At 42.2% G+C, this 12,015-nt stretch overlaps 1 protein-coding gene across 1 annotated transcript in view; it reads right to left on the bottom strand.

The window, feature by feature from the left end:
* The window catches only part of LOC109936048 (protein FAM81A-like), a 61,517-nt gene that overhangs the window by 16,917 nt on the left and 32,585 nt on the right, over positions 1-12,015 (bottom strand). The window contains exons 4-5 of the mRNA XM_048616034.1: positions 11,239-11,357; positions 4,845-4,974 (exon numbers count right to left, since the gene is read on the bottom strand). Coding sequence (XP_048471991.1) covers positions 4,845-4,974; positions 11,239-11,357 — 249 coding nt within the window. The remainder of the gene's footprint in view (positions 1-4,844; positions 4,975-11,238; positions 11,358-12,015) is intronic.

Below are 12,015 nucleotides of genomic sequence, written 5' to 3'. Positions count from 1 at the left end.
ATGCTGCTTGGCCTGCTGTGTTCATCCAGCTCTACACCTTGTTATCTAATATAAAATTTAATGTGCTATTATATGAACATGTCTTAAAAGTTATTGGTTTACTTTGGTGCTCGTGATTTCAGTTGCCAAAATAGAAGTCGTGCATTGCCAATGGTAATCCAAAGGGCACCTACTTGCTTTAATATAATCAGTTCCAGCTGAATTCAATGTGTACCCATCATTTTCACTCCAAAGAGAAGGCTCTTGTGGTACAGTGGTAGTGTCCCTACCTCTGAGGCAGATGACCCATGTTCAAGTCCCACTGGCTCCAAAGGGGTATAATAGCATTACATCTCTGAAGAGGTTTATTAGAAATAAGTTCACTCAAAGGGGGGATGCTCTTGTGGTGCAGTGGTAGAGTCACTACCCGTGGATCGGGAAGGCCTGGCTGAAGCTCAAACTTCTCCAGTGGTCTGTAATCTTATCCCTGAATAGGTTGATTAGAAAAATGATTTCTGCTGGTCAGTTAGCTCAGATAGTTAGGGGATGTGGCTACTAATACCAAGGTCATGAGCTCAAGCCCCATACTAATTAAATCTGCTGGCTTTCAACAGATGATTTGCATTTTCACAGGACCTCTTATGGTGCAGTGGTAGAGCCCCTACCCCTGGACTGAGAGTCCTGGGTTCAAGTTCCAACTGTCCCAGAGGTGAATAATAACAGCTCTGAACAGGTTGAAAATACCTGTAACTCAGTTCCATCAAGATTGGTTGATTTGTTTTGCTTGTCTGTGTTTGGAATGCAGAAGCACCCCAAAAATGTGCCCACCCCAACTTATTATAATACTCTCCCTTGCTGGAGCTGCTAAATGAGACAGTATTTGAAAAGGGGGTTCTTGTGGCACAGTGATAGTGTTCCTACCTCTGAGCCAGGAAATCTAGGTTCAAGTCCCACCTGCTTCAGATGTGAGCCAATAACATGCCTAAGCAGGCATATAGCCCCCTCAACAGAAATGCAAAATTGATGAAAGAACAAACAATTGAATTGCAATGTGGGAACCTGACAAAATCTAAAAGGGATAACAAGGTGTAGAGCTGGATGAACACAGCAGGCCAAGCAGCATCAGAGAGCAGGAAGGCTGACGTTTCGGGCCTAGACCCTTCTTCAGAAATGGGGGAGGGGAAGGGGATTCGGAAATAAATAGGGAGAGAGGGGGAGGCGGATGGAGGAGAAGATAGGTGGAGAGGAGACAGACAGGTCAAAGAGGCGGGGATGGAGCCAGTAAAGGTGAGTGTAGGTGGGGAGTTAGGGAGGAGATAGGTCAGTCCAGGGAGGACGGACAGGTCAAGGGGGCGGGATGAGGTTAGTATGTAGGTGATGGGGGTGGGGCTTGAGGTGGGAGGAGGGGGTAAGTGAGAGGAAGGACAGGTTAGGGAGGCGGGGGCAAACTGGGCTGGTTTTGGGATGCGGTAGAGGGAGGGGAGATTTTGAAGCTTGTGAACAGCACCTCATATTCCACTTGGGAACCCTACAGCCCAATGGTATCAATGTGGACTTCACAAGCTTCTATCCGCCTCCCCCTCTCTCCCTATTTATTTCAGAATCCCCTTCCCCTCCCCCATTTCTGAAGAAGGGTCTAGGCCCGAAACGTCAGCCTTCCTGCTCCTCTGATGCTGCTTGGCCTGCTGTGTTCATCCAGCTCTACACCTTGTTATCTCAGATTCTCCAGCATCTGCAGTTCCTACTATTTAAAAGGAGGCATATTGGTGTATGATCTGTAACAATAGAAAATGTCATTTAAGGAAAAACAAACATCAGGCAGTATCTGTGGAGAGAACAGACAAGTTAACAATTTGACAGAACTGATAAATATCAATCTGTATCCAAGACAATTTGTAAGACAGGAAACCAAGACACTTTCCTTTGTGGACAGAGTTTATCAACTACTTACTTTTACAGTTCTTTCCACCCGTTAATGCAGGCCTTTCCAAATGTGGGGATTCAAATCCCAAATGAGGTTACGAGCTGAAAGTTAGGGTCACAAGCTCTAAGGCAGCAATGACCACTGTGGTGCTCTAAGTTATAAGCATAGAAGCTTACATTGTGGACATAGGCCATTCAGCCCATCAAGTGCACATTGATCGTCTGAAGAGCATCCCACCCAGACACACAGCCCTATCTTATCCCTGTAACCCTGCATTTCCCATGGCTAATACACTAGCCTTCACATGCCTAGACACTGGGCAATTTAGGATGGCCAATCCACCTAATCTGCACATCTTTGGACTGTGGGAGGAAACCTATGCAGATATAGTGGAAATGTGCAAACTCCACACAGACAGTCACAGTCACTTGAGAAACAACTGGGTTGCTGTGAGGTAGCAGCTCTAACCAATGAGCCACCGTGCTGCCCAGCTGTGCTCCCCTTCAATAGGCCCCTAGTCTCCATTCCCCCTTCCCATGCTCTCAGTTCTCATTGAGAGGTTATGACAATTGTGAAGCCCCAAAATTGAGTCACAGTGGAAAAGAAGTTTGATAAGCACTGTTACAGACGCTCCATGTACATATACAGGAGTTTCTAATCAACCTGTTGAGAGATATTATTACACACCCCTGGAAAAGGTGGGACTTGAACCCAGGCCTCCTGCCCCAGAGATAGGTACACCACCACTGCACCACAGGACTCCTGGTGATACATCCACTGCCAATAATCATTTTATTTATTTATTCCCTGCATTCCTGAGGATCTGACTCCTACTGGCAATGGGTTTTAGGATATTCTCTAATCAACCTTTTCAGAGTTGTTATCACACACCTCTGGAATAGGTGGAACTCGAACCCATGCCTCCTGGTTCAGAGGTAGGTACACTACTACGGGATAGATACTTTTTATCAACCTTTTCAGGAATGCTATTATGCACATTTTGAGGAACCTCCTGGCCCAGAGGTAGGGACACTACCACTGTGTCACAAAAGCCTCTAGGACACTACCCCTACCCTCGTCAATTAATAACCACCAACTTTTTCTTGTCAACTTTAAATAAAGACATTATAAACGTAACAATGTGATTAATCAGATTTAACAATAAAGAGCTTAGATATTCAAAAGATTAACTTAACTGCTCTCTGAACTGGTCCTGCCTAACATCTAATTGCATCCAGTTATTATTTTGATTCAGTTTTCCAGCAGCCACTATAATTTTCTTTTAGTTCAAAGAAACTAAAGACATTACAGAAAATAAGAACGATGGAACAGTTGGGATCATGTGAGAAACCCACTAAAGATAAAATGATGAGTTTGAGTTGAGCACGAATATAAAAATAGGAGAAATAGGCCACAGAATGTAACCATAGTGTCTGGTGTGTTTAAAATTAAATAGGCTGACCTTAACTAAGTAACATTTAGCATTTATGGTGCAGCAAGTCCAGCTAAGTACTGATTTTAAACATGAATGTGCAAATTAATTTCCATTCACTAACTGACTAATTCATTCACTAATGAACATGGCATTTCAGATTATGTTCCTCTTGAGCTTAACTCATTTTATATTGCAGATTTGAAACTTGGCTGTTTAATACCAACAGCTGATTTTCTTTGTATGCTTCACATGCATTCCATTTATTTATCATTACTGAATGAGTCAAACACCAGCTGGTCTGGTTCTTTTTATGCTGACTTCATTATTTTGCATTTCCACAGTGTCACATGAATTCCACAGGAACAATTGTCCCATGATCTTTGAGAAAAAGAGGATAAAGGCCAACAGCTGGGGTTTTATTTTAATTGGGGCCAATGAAAATTAGTTTGAAGGGTGTGTCTTATTTTCAAAGAGTGTGTTCTGCAGGCTGAATTAAGTTCAACTTTTGTCATTGCCAATATGTCAGGAGTGATATTTTCTAATCAGTGACATGGCATTGCTTGCAAATTTAATAAATGGAGAATATACTGGGGCATAAACCTTGTTTTACATTGTAATTAGAATGTCGGTTTAAAGCTATTTCATTTTCCACTGAAAAGTACTTTTAGTACAAGTCCTACACCAGGATCCAACTCAATTCTGGAGCAAAGGCGAATAAGACTCGGTGCGATGGGGGAATCTCTGCCTACTTCACCTCAAGTCTGCTTAGTCCCTGACTGCAGATTTATTGATTTTAAAAAGTTGTCAGTCTCCTGTTTGGATGCTTGGACCTTATTACAATAAATTGGGAGCTCTGCCAGGGTTGAAACTTCACAGGCAACTCAAGCATTTGAAGAAATTAACATCAGGATGTTCCCTTGATGGCCTTGTTGCATCCAATTTCAACCAATCCATTACCAGATCTAATCTCTATTTCCACCCTATATGCTACAATGTCTTAGCATCTGTGCAAACTGAATACCAATATTGATTGACGTGAGGCTGAAGTACCATACATCAAAATAAGCCATTGTTATTTAAATCCAGAATGCACTGATTGTCATTCTTGATGTATGGTACTTAGCAGATTAGGTACTGTCTACTTTTGAAGTCAAGATTACTCCAATGGACTTCACACATACAATGTGATTGCCCAGTTTAATGAATCCTTAGGTCATTCATTGTAAGGTCTATAGTAACTTTTACCATTTGTGTAAGATTTTGGAAAGACATCACAATTGCACAAAAAATGTTAAAGAACATTTCTGCAAGCCAAAAATAAATTAACAGAAACAATTTAGATGACTGAATATATAGACTATCCATTTCCAACTGCTCTTCCAAAAAATTTCCTGCCTTGTATTATTTTATACATTTAGAAAAGTAGTATTAAGTAACCTTGGACTTAACGGTGCTTTTCAATTTAGCATATGTTGTACATAAATTTATGGACTATATTTTTTTAACCTGCCCTTCAATATCCTTTATTTTGGCTTCCAAGGTCAGTTTTGCTCTTTGTTGCTCTTTGCTCAGGTTCTGAATTCCTTCATATACTGATGTCATGTCAGCTGTTAATATGGCAATGCTTGCATCACACCTATGGGAGGAAGCAGGTAGAGTCATGAGACATCCTTCATTATCTGCTAGACCTTTAAAACAAGTATCTACAGGGAAATAGTTAATGTACCATTGAGATAATTTTCCAAGTGTGGGATGGTGGCTGTTTGCAGCTTCACCTGTCTCCAGTGTTCCAGTGATTTTCCAAAACATGCTAACCATAGGCACAATTCATCCAGCACATTCAATACTGGTCAGCATCTTGCATTTTCATGTTAGTGCTGAGGCCAAGATGAAAGTTTCCACTCTCTGATTGATATTAGGCTAAAGTGAGTAGAACAAGCTCTAACTAGTTTGGCAGAGTTTCCCATCAACAAACAAACCACAACATAAATATGTCTCTAATCATAACTGTCATAACAATAATTTAATTCAAATGCAACAATGAACTAATAAAACCTACTCCTTAGTTACTAATTTTTAAAAATATTTTAATTTTTCCAAAACTCTGAGCATGTTTTCCAGGTGGCATGATGGCTCAGTGGTCAGCATTGCTGCCTCACAGTGCCAGGGACTCAGATTCGATTCCAGCCTTAAATGACTGTCTGGAATTTGCATGTCCTCCCCGTGTCTGCAAGGGTTTCCTCCAGGTGCTCCAGTTTCTTCCCGCAGTCCAAAGATGTGCAAGTTAAGTGAATTTGCTGTATTAAAATTGCCCCACAGTGTCCAGGGATATGCAGGCTAAGTGGGTTAGCTATGGCATATGTGGGGTTACAGGGATAGGGTCTGGGTGGGAACCTCTTTGGAGGGTCAGTGTGGACTTGATGGGCCAAATGGTCTCTTTCCATCCTGTACAGATTCTGTGATTCTATATTAAGTCAGTAATTAAAAATGTTATCAGTATCCTTCCCTCCATGAAACACCATGGATACACAGCAAACTGTCCATTTTAGATGAGGTGTCTTCATACAGCAGCCCTTTACTGATGGCTGAAGAGGCCAATCCTTGGGAGACAGGTTAAACTTCAATGCTACACACGAAGCTACATAGTGTCATTGAGGGTTGTTCTTTTCAACATTGTCAAGTTGCTGCAGCCACTTATCATCATGGTGTATATGCCGACCCACAAGAGGTGCTTGTGTTTTCCTCTGTCATCAGTTAATGTCTCTCAGGTGCAATATCCAATGTTTAAGAACTTCACGACATACTGATAAGTCTTCTTGAAGTGGAGCTATGGCTATCCCACTGGTCATCTGGCTCTGGCTATCTTGCCATAGAGAACTTCATTGGGTCAGCTTGATGTTATTCCATGCTTGTTTTCTAAGTTGGCTAAAGATGTAGTTCTTTTCCCAATGTTCTGTCAACTTCTGCTTTGATGGACAAATTATGTGCCACCATGGAGCCAAGGTAGGTGAACTTGGTAAACGCCTGAGGTGCTTTAAGTGTGATGAAGGGCAGAGAGGCAATATCTTATCCCAAGACCTCAAGATTTACTTGATGCTTGTATTCAGAAAGAATAAGCTATAAGCATGGGGGAGAGAGCCATTGAGTTTTTGTATCTCAGTTTCCATGCCAGTAACTAGCACAGTATAATCAGTGAAGAGTTCATAGGAGTGTAGAATTCTCTGATATGTATTTTAGCTTCACTTTCAGTCTTGATAGAGTGCAGAGATTGCTGTCCGTCTAATGTGCAAGCGGATTCCTGAATCAGTGAAGGTCAGGTGCGTAGAGAAGAAGATGCCAAACAAAGTGGGGAACAGGACATAGCTCAGTTTCACTCCATTCTTCAATCTGAAACTGTTGGGAATGGAGCTTGAGAGTGTACAGTGCATTTCCTCTTGTCTTGGAAGGAGCAGTTAAGACTGAAGACTGCTTAAGGCTGAGGAGCCTTAATGGGGGACCAAGTTTATCCTAAAATCTTTTAGCAATTGTAATTAGAAACTGTATCATGGAATCATAGAATTATTATGGTGCAGAAGGAGACCATTCCACCCATCATGCCCGCAATGGCTTTCTTCGTAAGTAATAGTATGCTAACATGTTCTACTCTGAATCATTCAGTCCTTGGAGCCTGAACTGCCATTGAATAATATAAGGGCTGATCTATTTTTGGTTTCAACTCCACTCTCCGATCTGTCCCCTATAAGTACTGAATTCCTTGTTTATGAAAGATCTATCAAACACCGCCTTGTATAAATTTAATGGGCTAAATCTTACTAGAAATTTGCTAAATGTCTTTTCCGCAAGTCGCATGGAAGGTTTCTTTCTGCAAGACCTAGTGAGTTTTCTTGTGCTTTTATTTTAAATGTGCCTCATTAAGTCTACACCAAAACACCACATCCTAGGATCACTGGTGATGGCACTATCTTTGCATCCTAGCCATGCACCTGGTCAAGCATTGTCAGTCTGGAGTTGCCCTTCATGAAGCAAATAGTGGTACAGCAGCCACAAACCAATGCTTCTCCGGGCACACAAGTCACACAGTTGACACTAAATTACACAATCAACTGCACAATCCAACATATAGCAATGTCTAAGCACCAAGCCACACTGCTTACTTGTCCTTGGCCTCATCCCATCTTACAGTCTTGTCTAAATCACAGTTACTGTTTCCCTAATGCCCACTGCAACCGAGCATCTTAATATTTTTTACATGATAAGATTCCATTTCACAAACTGGAAAGCATTCAAATGCTTCAAAGCAGCCATTTTTATCCTCCAACAGCAAAGGTTAATAGAAACCAAATCAACAAACTGCATTTGCCTCTTGGATCAAAAACAAAAACACCACTTGCCTGTTCAACACCATGAATCCTACAGCGAATGAATCACAGAATGGAAATAGGCCATTCGGCCCAACAAGTCCACACCATCTCTCAGAGCATCCCACCCGGACCCATCCCTTTGTAACCCACCTAATCTACATATCGCTGGACACTATGGGCAATTTAGCATGGGCAATCCACCTAGCCTGCACATCTCTGGACTGTGGGAGGAAACCGGAGCACCCGGAGGAAATCCATGCAGACATGGGGAGAATGTGCAATCTCCACACAGACAGTCGCATGAGGGTGGAATCGAACCCAGGTTGCTGGCGCTGTGGGGCAGCAGTGCTAACCACTGAGCCACCATGCCACCCTAATGATCAACTTGTCCGAGCTCTGATTTATTGGAACCACGTATCAACTAAGTCCTACCTGGCTTGTACCACGTGATGCTACTCTATCACACAGAATGTGAAGAATTTCCTGATCAATGTCTACATCCTCTTTGGAGGAGGAGGACGAAGATTGCTCCTTCTCTACCAGCTTATCAGCCTCCAACCCATCCCCCTGCACCTTGTCTGCTCCAGCTGTGAAGAGCACAGCATGCTAGGATTATACAACCCACTTTGTCTGGACAATACCATAAGGACCCCAAAGGCCAATCCAAGCAGCAGAACTTCATCTACAGGAAGCTTATCGTCTGTTCCACCATGATTCTGGTCAAAGAATGGGCTGCATTGCATCCATGCTCAGCCTCAGTCAAGGGGTGCATAATGGAATTACCAGCCATGTTTGCAGTACCCTTTGACCCCCTGTAGCCATCCATACAAGGCATCTGACTCCTGAAATGGATGAAGAACATGAGAGTTCTCAAGGACCTAGGCATTGTAGCCGCTCCCAGCAAACCTGGTGCAGATCTCTGAGATGTGTACTGATGATCACAGATAACTTGCATGATAATGGAATGGAATCCTTTTCTACTGATGCACTCAGCTGCTTTATGATATGGTGCACTCAATTCAATGTGTGTACCGTCTGTAGCACCTTGCTCTTTGGTGGAAGCCAGCTATGTTGATAAAACCTCCTATTCGGGCTGCAACACTGCCCTTGTCAGGGAAAACAAGATAAAGCAGTGTGATCTGACACAAATTGCATTGGTAACTGTCTTGAGAGGTGCCACACAGGTCCCAGTAGGTAACTGGAAGGAGCCAGTTGCATATAAGTTCAACACAGATATCATCTTGACACCCACTGATATAGGATAGCCACCCACTCTTTCATTTTTTTTTATTATTGATTCACAAGATGTAGGCATCACTGGCTGGACCAGCATTTCTTGTCCATCCCTAATTGCCCAGAGGGGAGTGAAGAGTCAACCATATTGCTATGGGTCTGGTGTCATATGTAGGCCAGACCAGGTAAGGATGGCAGATTTCCTTCCCTAAAGGATATTAGTGAACCAGGTAGGTTTTCCTGACAATCGACAATGTTTTCAAGGTCATCATTAAACTCTTATTTCCAGATTATTATTGAATTCAAATTCCACCATCTGCCATGGTGGGACCTGAACCTTAGTTCCTAGAACATTACCTGGGTCTCTGGATTAATAGTCTAGTGATAATTCCACTAGATTCTGTCCAAAGACCCAGCTTTCATTGCTATCTGGGGAAGAAAATTGCACATAACAACAACCCTCTGAGTGAAAGAAATTCTCATAATATGTTTTTTATATTGTGAGTTGGAGTTCTAGGCTGATTCAGGTATTGGAATCTCTAAGGTGAAGTAAAACACTTTTGTTTGAAGGAGAATCAAAGTCCAAAAAGTCTGATACATTGTGGATGTTGGAAATCTAAAACAGAAACAAAATAAAATGCTGGAAATACTCAGCAGGTCTGGCAGCATTTGTGGAGAGAGAAACAAGAGTTAAAATTTCCACTCAAGGTGACTTCTCATCACATTAGCTCTGTTCAAATTTCCTTAAAGATGCTACCTATTTCCAGTACTTTTTTTTGCCTTTATTGTAAAGAATGAACTCTCTCATTTTTTCTCTATGTTTGACTGTGGATTGAAATGGCAAAAGGACTGTTTTCAAATCAAGAATTATGGAAAGGATTGCTGCATGTTTCTAAAGCAAGTTGCCAAAACTCATTGTAAGTGATGTTTACACTGCTGCTTTGTTCAATCAGATGGGGTGTTTGTAGATGGGCTGGCTCCAGGAGAGGGTACAGAGTGAGATTTGGCCAGCAACAAGTAACTGATTGGTTTGCAGAATTGTGACTAGCTGTAGATAAGAAAGGCCATCTCCCTGCCAACAACTAAATGGTTGGCTTCTGGGTAGCTGAACAGATTATGGATGTGAATGATACTGAGAGAAGGGTTCAGGGATGGGGAAATGGTGTGTCTTTCTGCATTAAAAAAGACCTAAAGCCTGAAGAAAGCCAGTTTACTTTCCCTAACCAGTTGCTGTAAACTGTGGCTTTCAAATAGTAACTAAAGGTTGTTGCAATTAGTGTACCCATTACATATACTTTTTTGCAAGGAAGTGAAAGGTGACAGAAGAGCAATTTAAAAACAGTAAGTCCTACCAAGCAAAAGGATCACCTCCTGTGGACAGGGGCCACTGAACTGCCTCCCAGTTTTCTTTATGTCCACCCATAACAGCATTGTTTCTTGTTTCATTGTCTGTCTGTCTATATATGTATGTGTGGGAGTTTTAAAAGGGACTTGGAGTTTTAACTAGTAGACTTATAGGTCAACAGTTCTTAGTTATTTATCCATGGTTAGAATCTATTTACTTGTAATAAGTAGTAATTTCTGTTACCAGAACTCTGGTCCATGTTTTCTGTTCGCTAGGGTCTAACAAGACAGGTAAATTGAGTACTTTTGTACTTTAATCAAATGATGACTCCTGGAATAACAGGGTTTGATTTCCAGTGTGCTACCCAAGTGGGGCATGACATTATTAGACCAAGGCGTTTGAGTAGTCTTTTCCATGTATTAGCCATGGGCTTTAGCAGCAAGCATCAAAAGACAAGAGAATGGTTCCCTACTTAAACTCTCACTCCCATGTTGAGTCAGTGACATTGTGTTGGAAGTGGGTAACTGTCTGCCCATTTCAGAGAATCACAACAGTCTGTGGGTCATTAACTGGGCAGGTCCTCTCAGCTAGAGGTGGGAAGTCACAAGGAATTAGAAAATGTGAGTGCTACTTAAAATTAACTTGATGCGCTGCACATCTCTTACACTTTGTTTTCAGAATGTTTTGAAAAATCAGTGTTTGGCAGTCAAAATTGGAAGTGAGATTGTTAAACCAAAAATCATTTCTGGTCAAAGTAACTTGAGGTCTGAGCCTCAGTTAATCATTTGAAATATTTGGTAGTGTTTCTAAAAAAAATGTAAAACATTTCACAGATACACCCAGCAAATTTCTCTTCACTAAAGACAGAGCACTACCTGACTCATTCCACAATATATCCGTGCACAGTTTGCTGAAAGCAGTCAGACATGTTAACTCAAGGAACCTGTTTTTCTAGTCTTACCTTGCCACCCTGCCTTGAAGCTCCCCAATGCCATTCAGATGATGTAGTTCAGGACTTTTCATCACAGCATTGCTTCTAGGGATTGCATCATCTCGTATCCTAATTTGTTTTTGCAGCACCTAATGTACATCCAAGGTAATTGTTTAGGTCTGGTTATGATGGAGAACAAGAGTATTCAAACTAATGTGTATGTGGGTACATTCTGAAAAATACTGCATTAAAGCATGCATGCTTTGTGAATTTTAAAATTGTTGTCCAGATTCCAGTGTGCAGTGTAATAGAATTGTTCACACTCACCTCTGAGTCAGAAAGGTCTGTGTTCAAACTCAACTCCAGGATTTAAGAACATCATTCAGGTAATTATCTATTCAGAAATGTAGGAGGGGAAGGGGGTTCTGAAATAAATAGGGAGAGAGGGGGAGACGGATAGAAGATGGATAGAGGAGAGGATAGGTGGAGAGGAAACAAACAGGTCGAAGAGGCGGGGATGGAGCCAGTAAAGGTGAGTGTAGGTGGGGAGTTAATGAGGGGATTGGTCAGTCCAGGGAGGACGGACAGGTCAAGGGGGCGGGATGAGGTTAGTAGGTAGGAGATGGGGGTGGGGCTTGAGGTGGGAGGAGAGGATAGGTGGGAGGAAGAACAGGTTAGGGAGGCGGGGACGGAGGAGGTTAGGGAGGTGGATTTCACAAGTTTCAAAATCTCCCCTCCCCCTACCGCATCCCAAAACCAGTCCAGCTCGTCCCCGCCTCCCTAACCTGTTCTTCCTCCCACCTATCC

The sequence above is a fragment of the Rhincodon typus genome, chromosome 33, assembly GCF_021869965.1.
Source record: "Rhincodon typus isolate 14 chromosome 33, sRhiTyp1.1, whole genome shotgun sequence".
In the NCBI taxonomy this organism is placed as follows: Eukaryota; Metazoa; Chordata; class Chondrichthyes; order Orectolobiformes; family Rhincodontidae; genus Rhincodon; species Rhincodon typus.
This window is presented reverse-complemented; position numbering and strand designations above follow the sequence as displayed.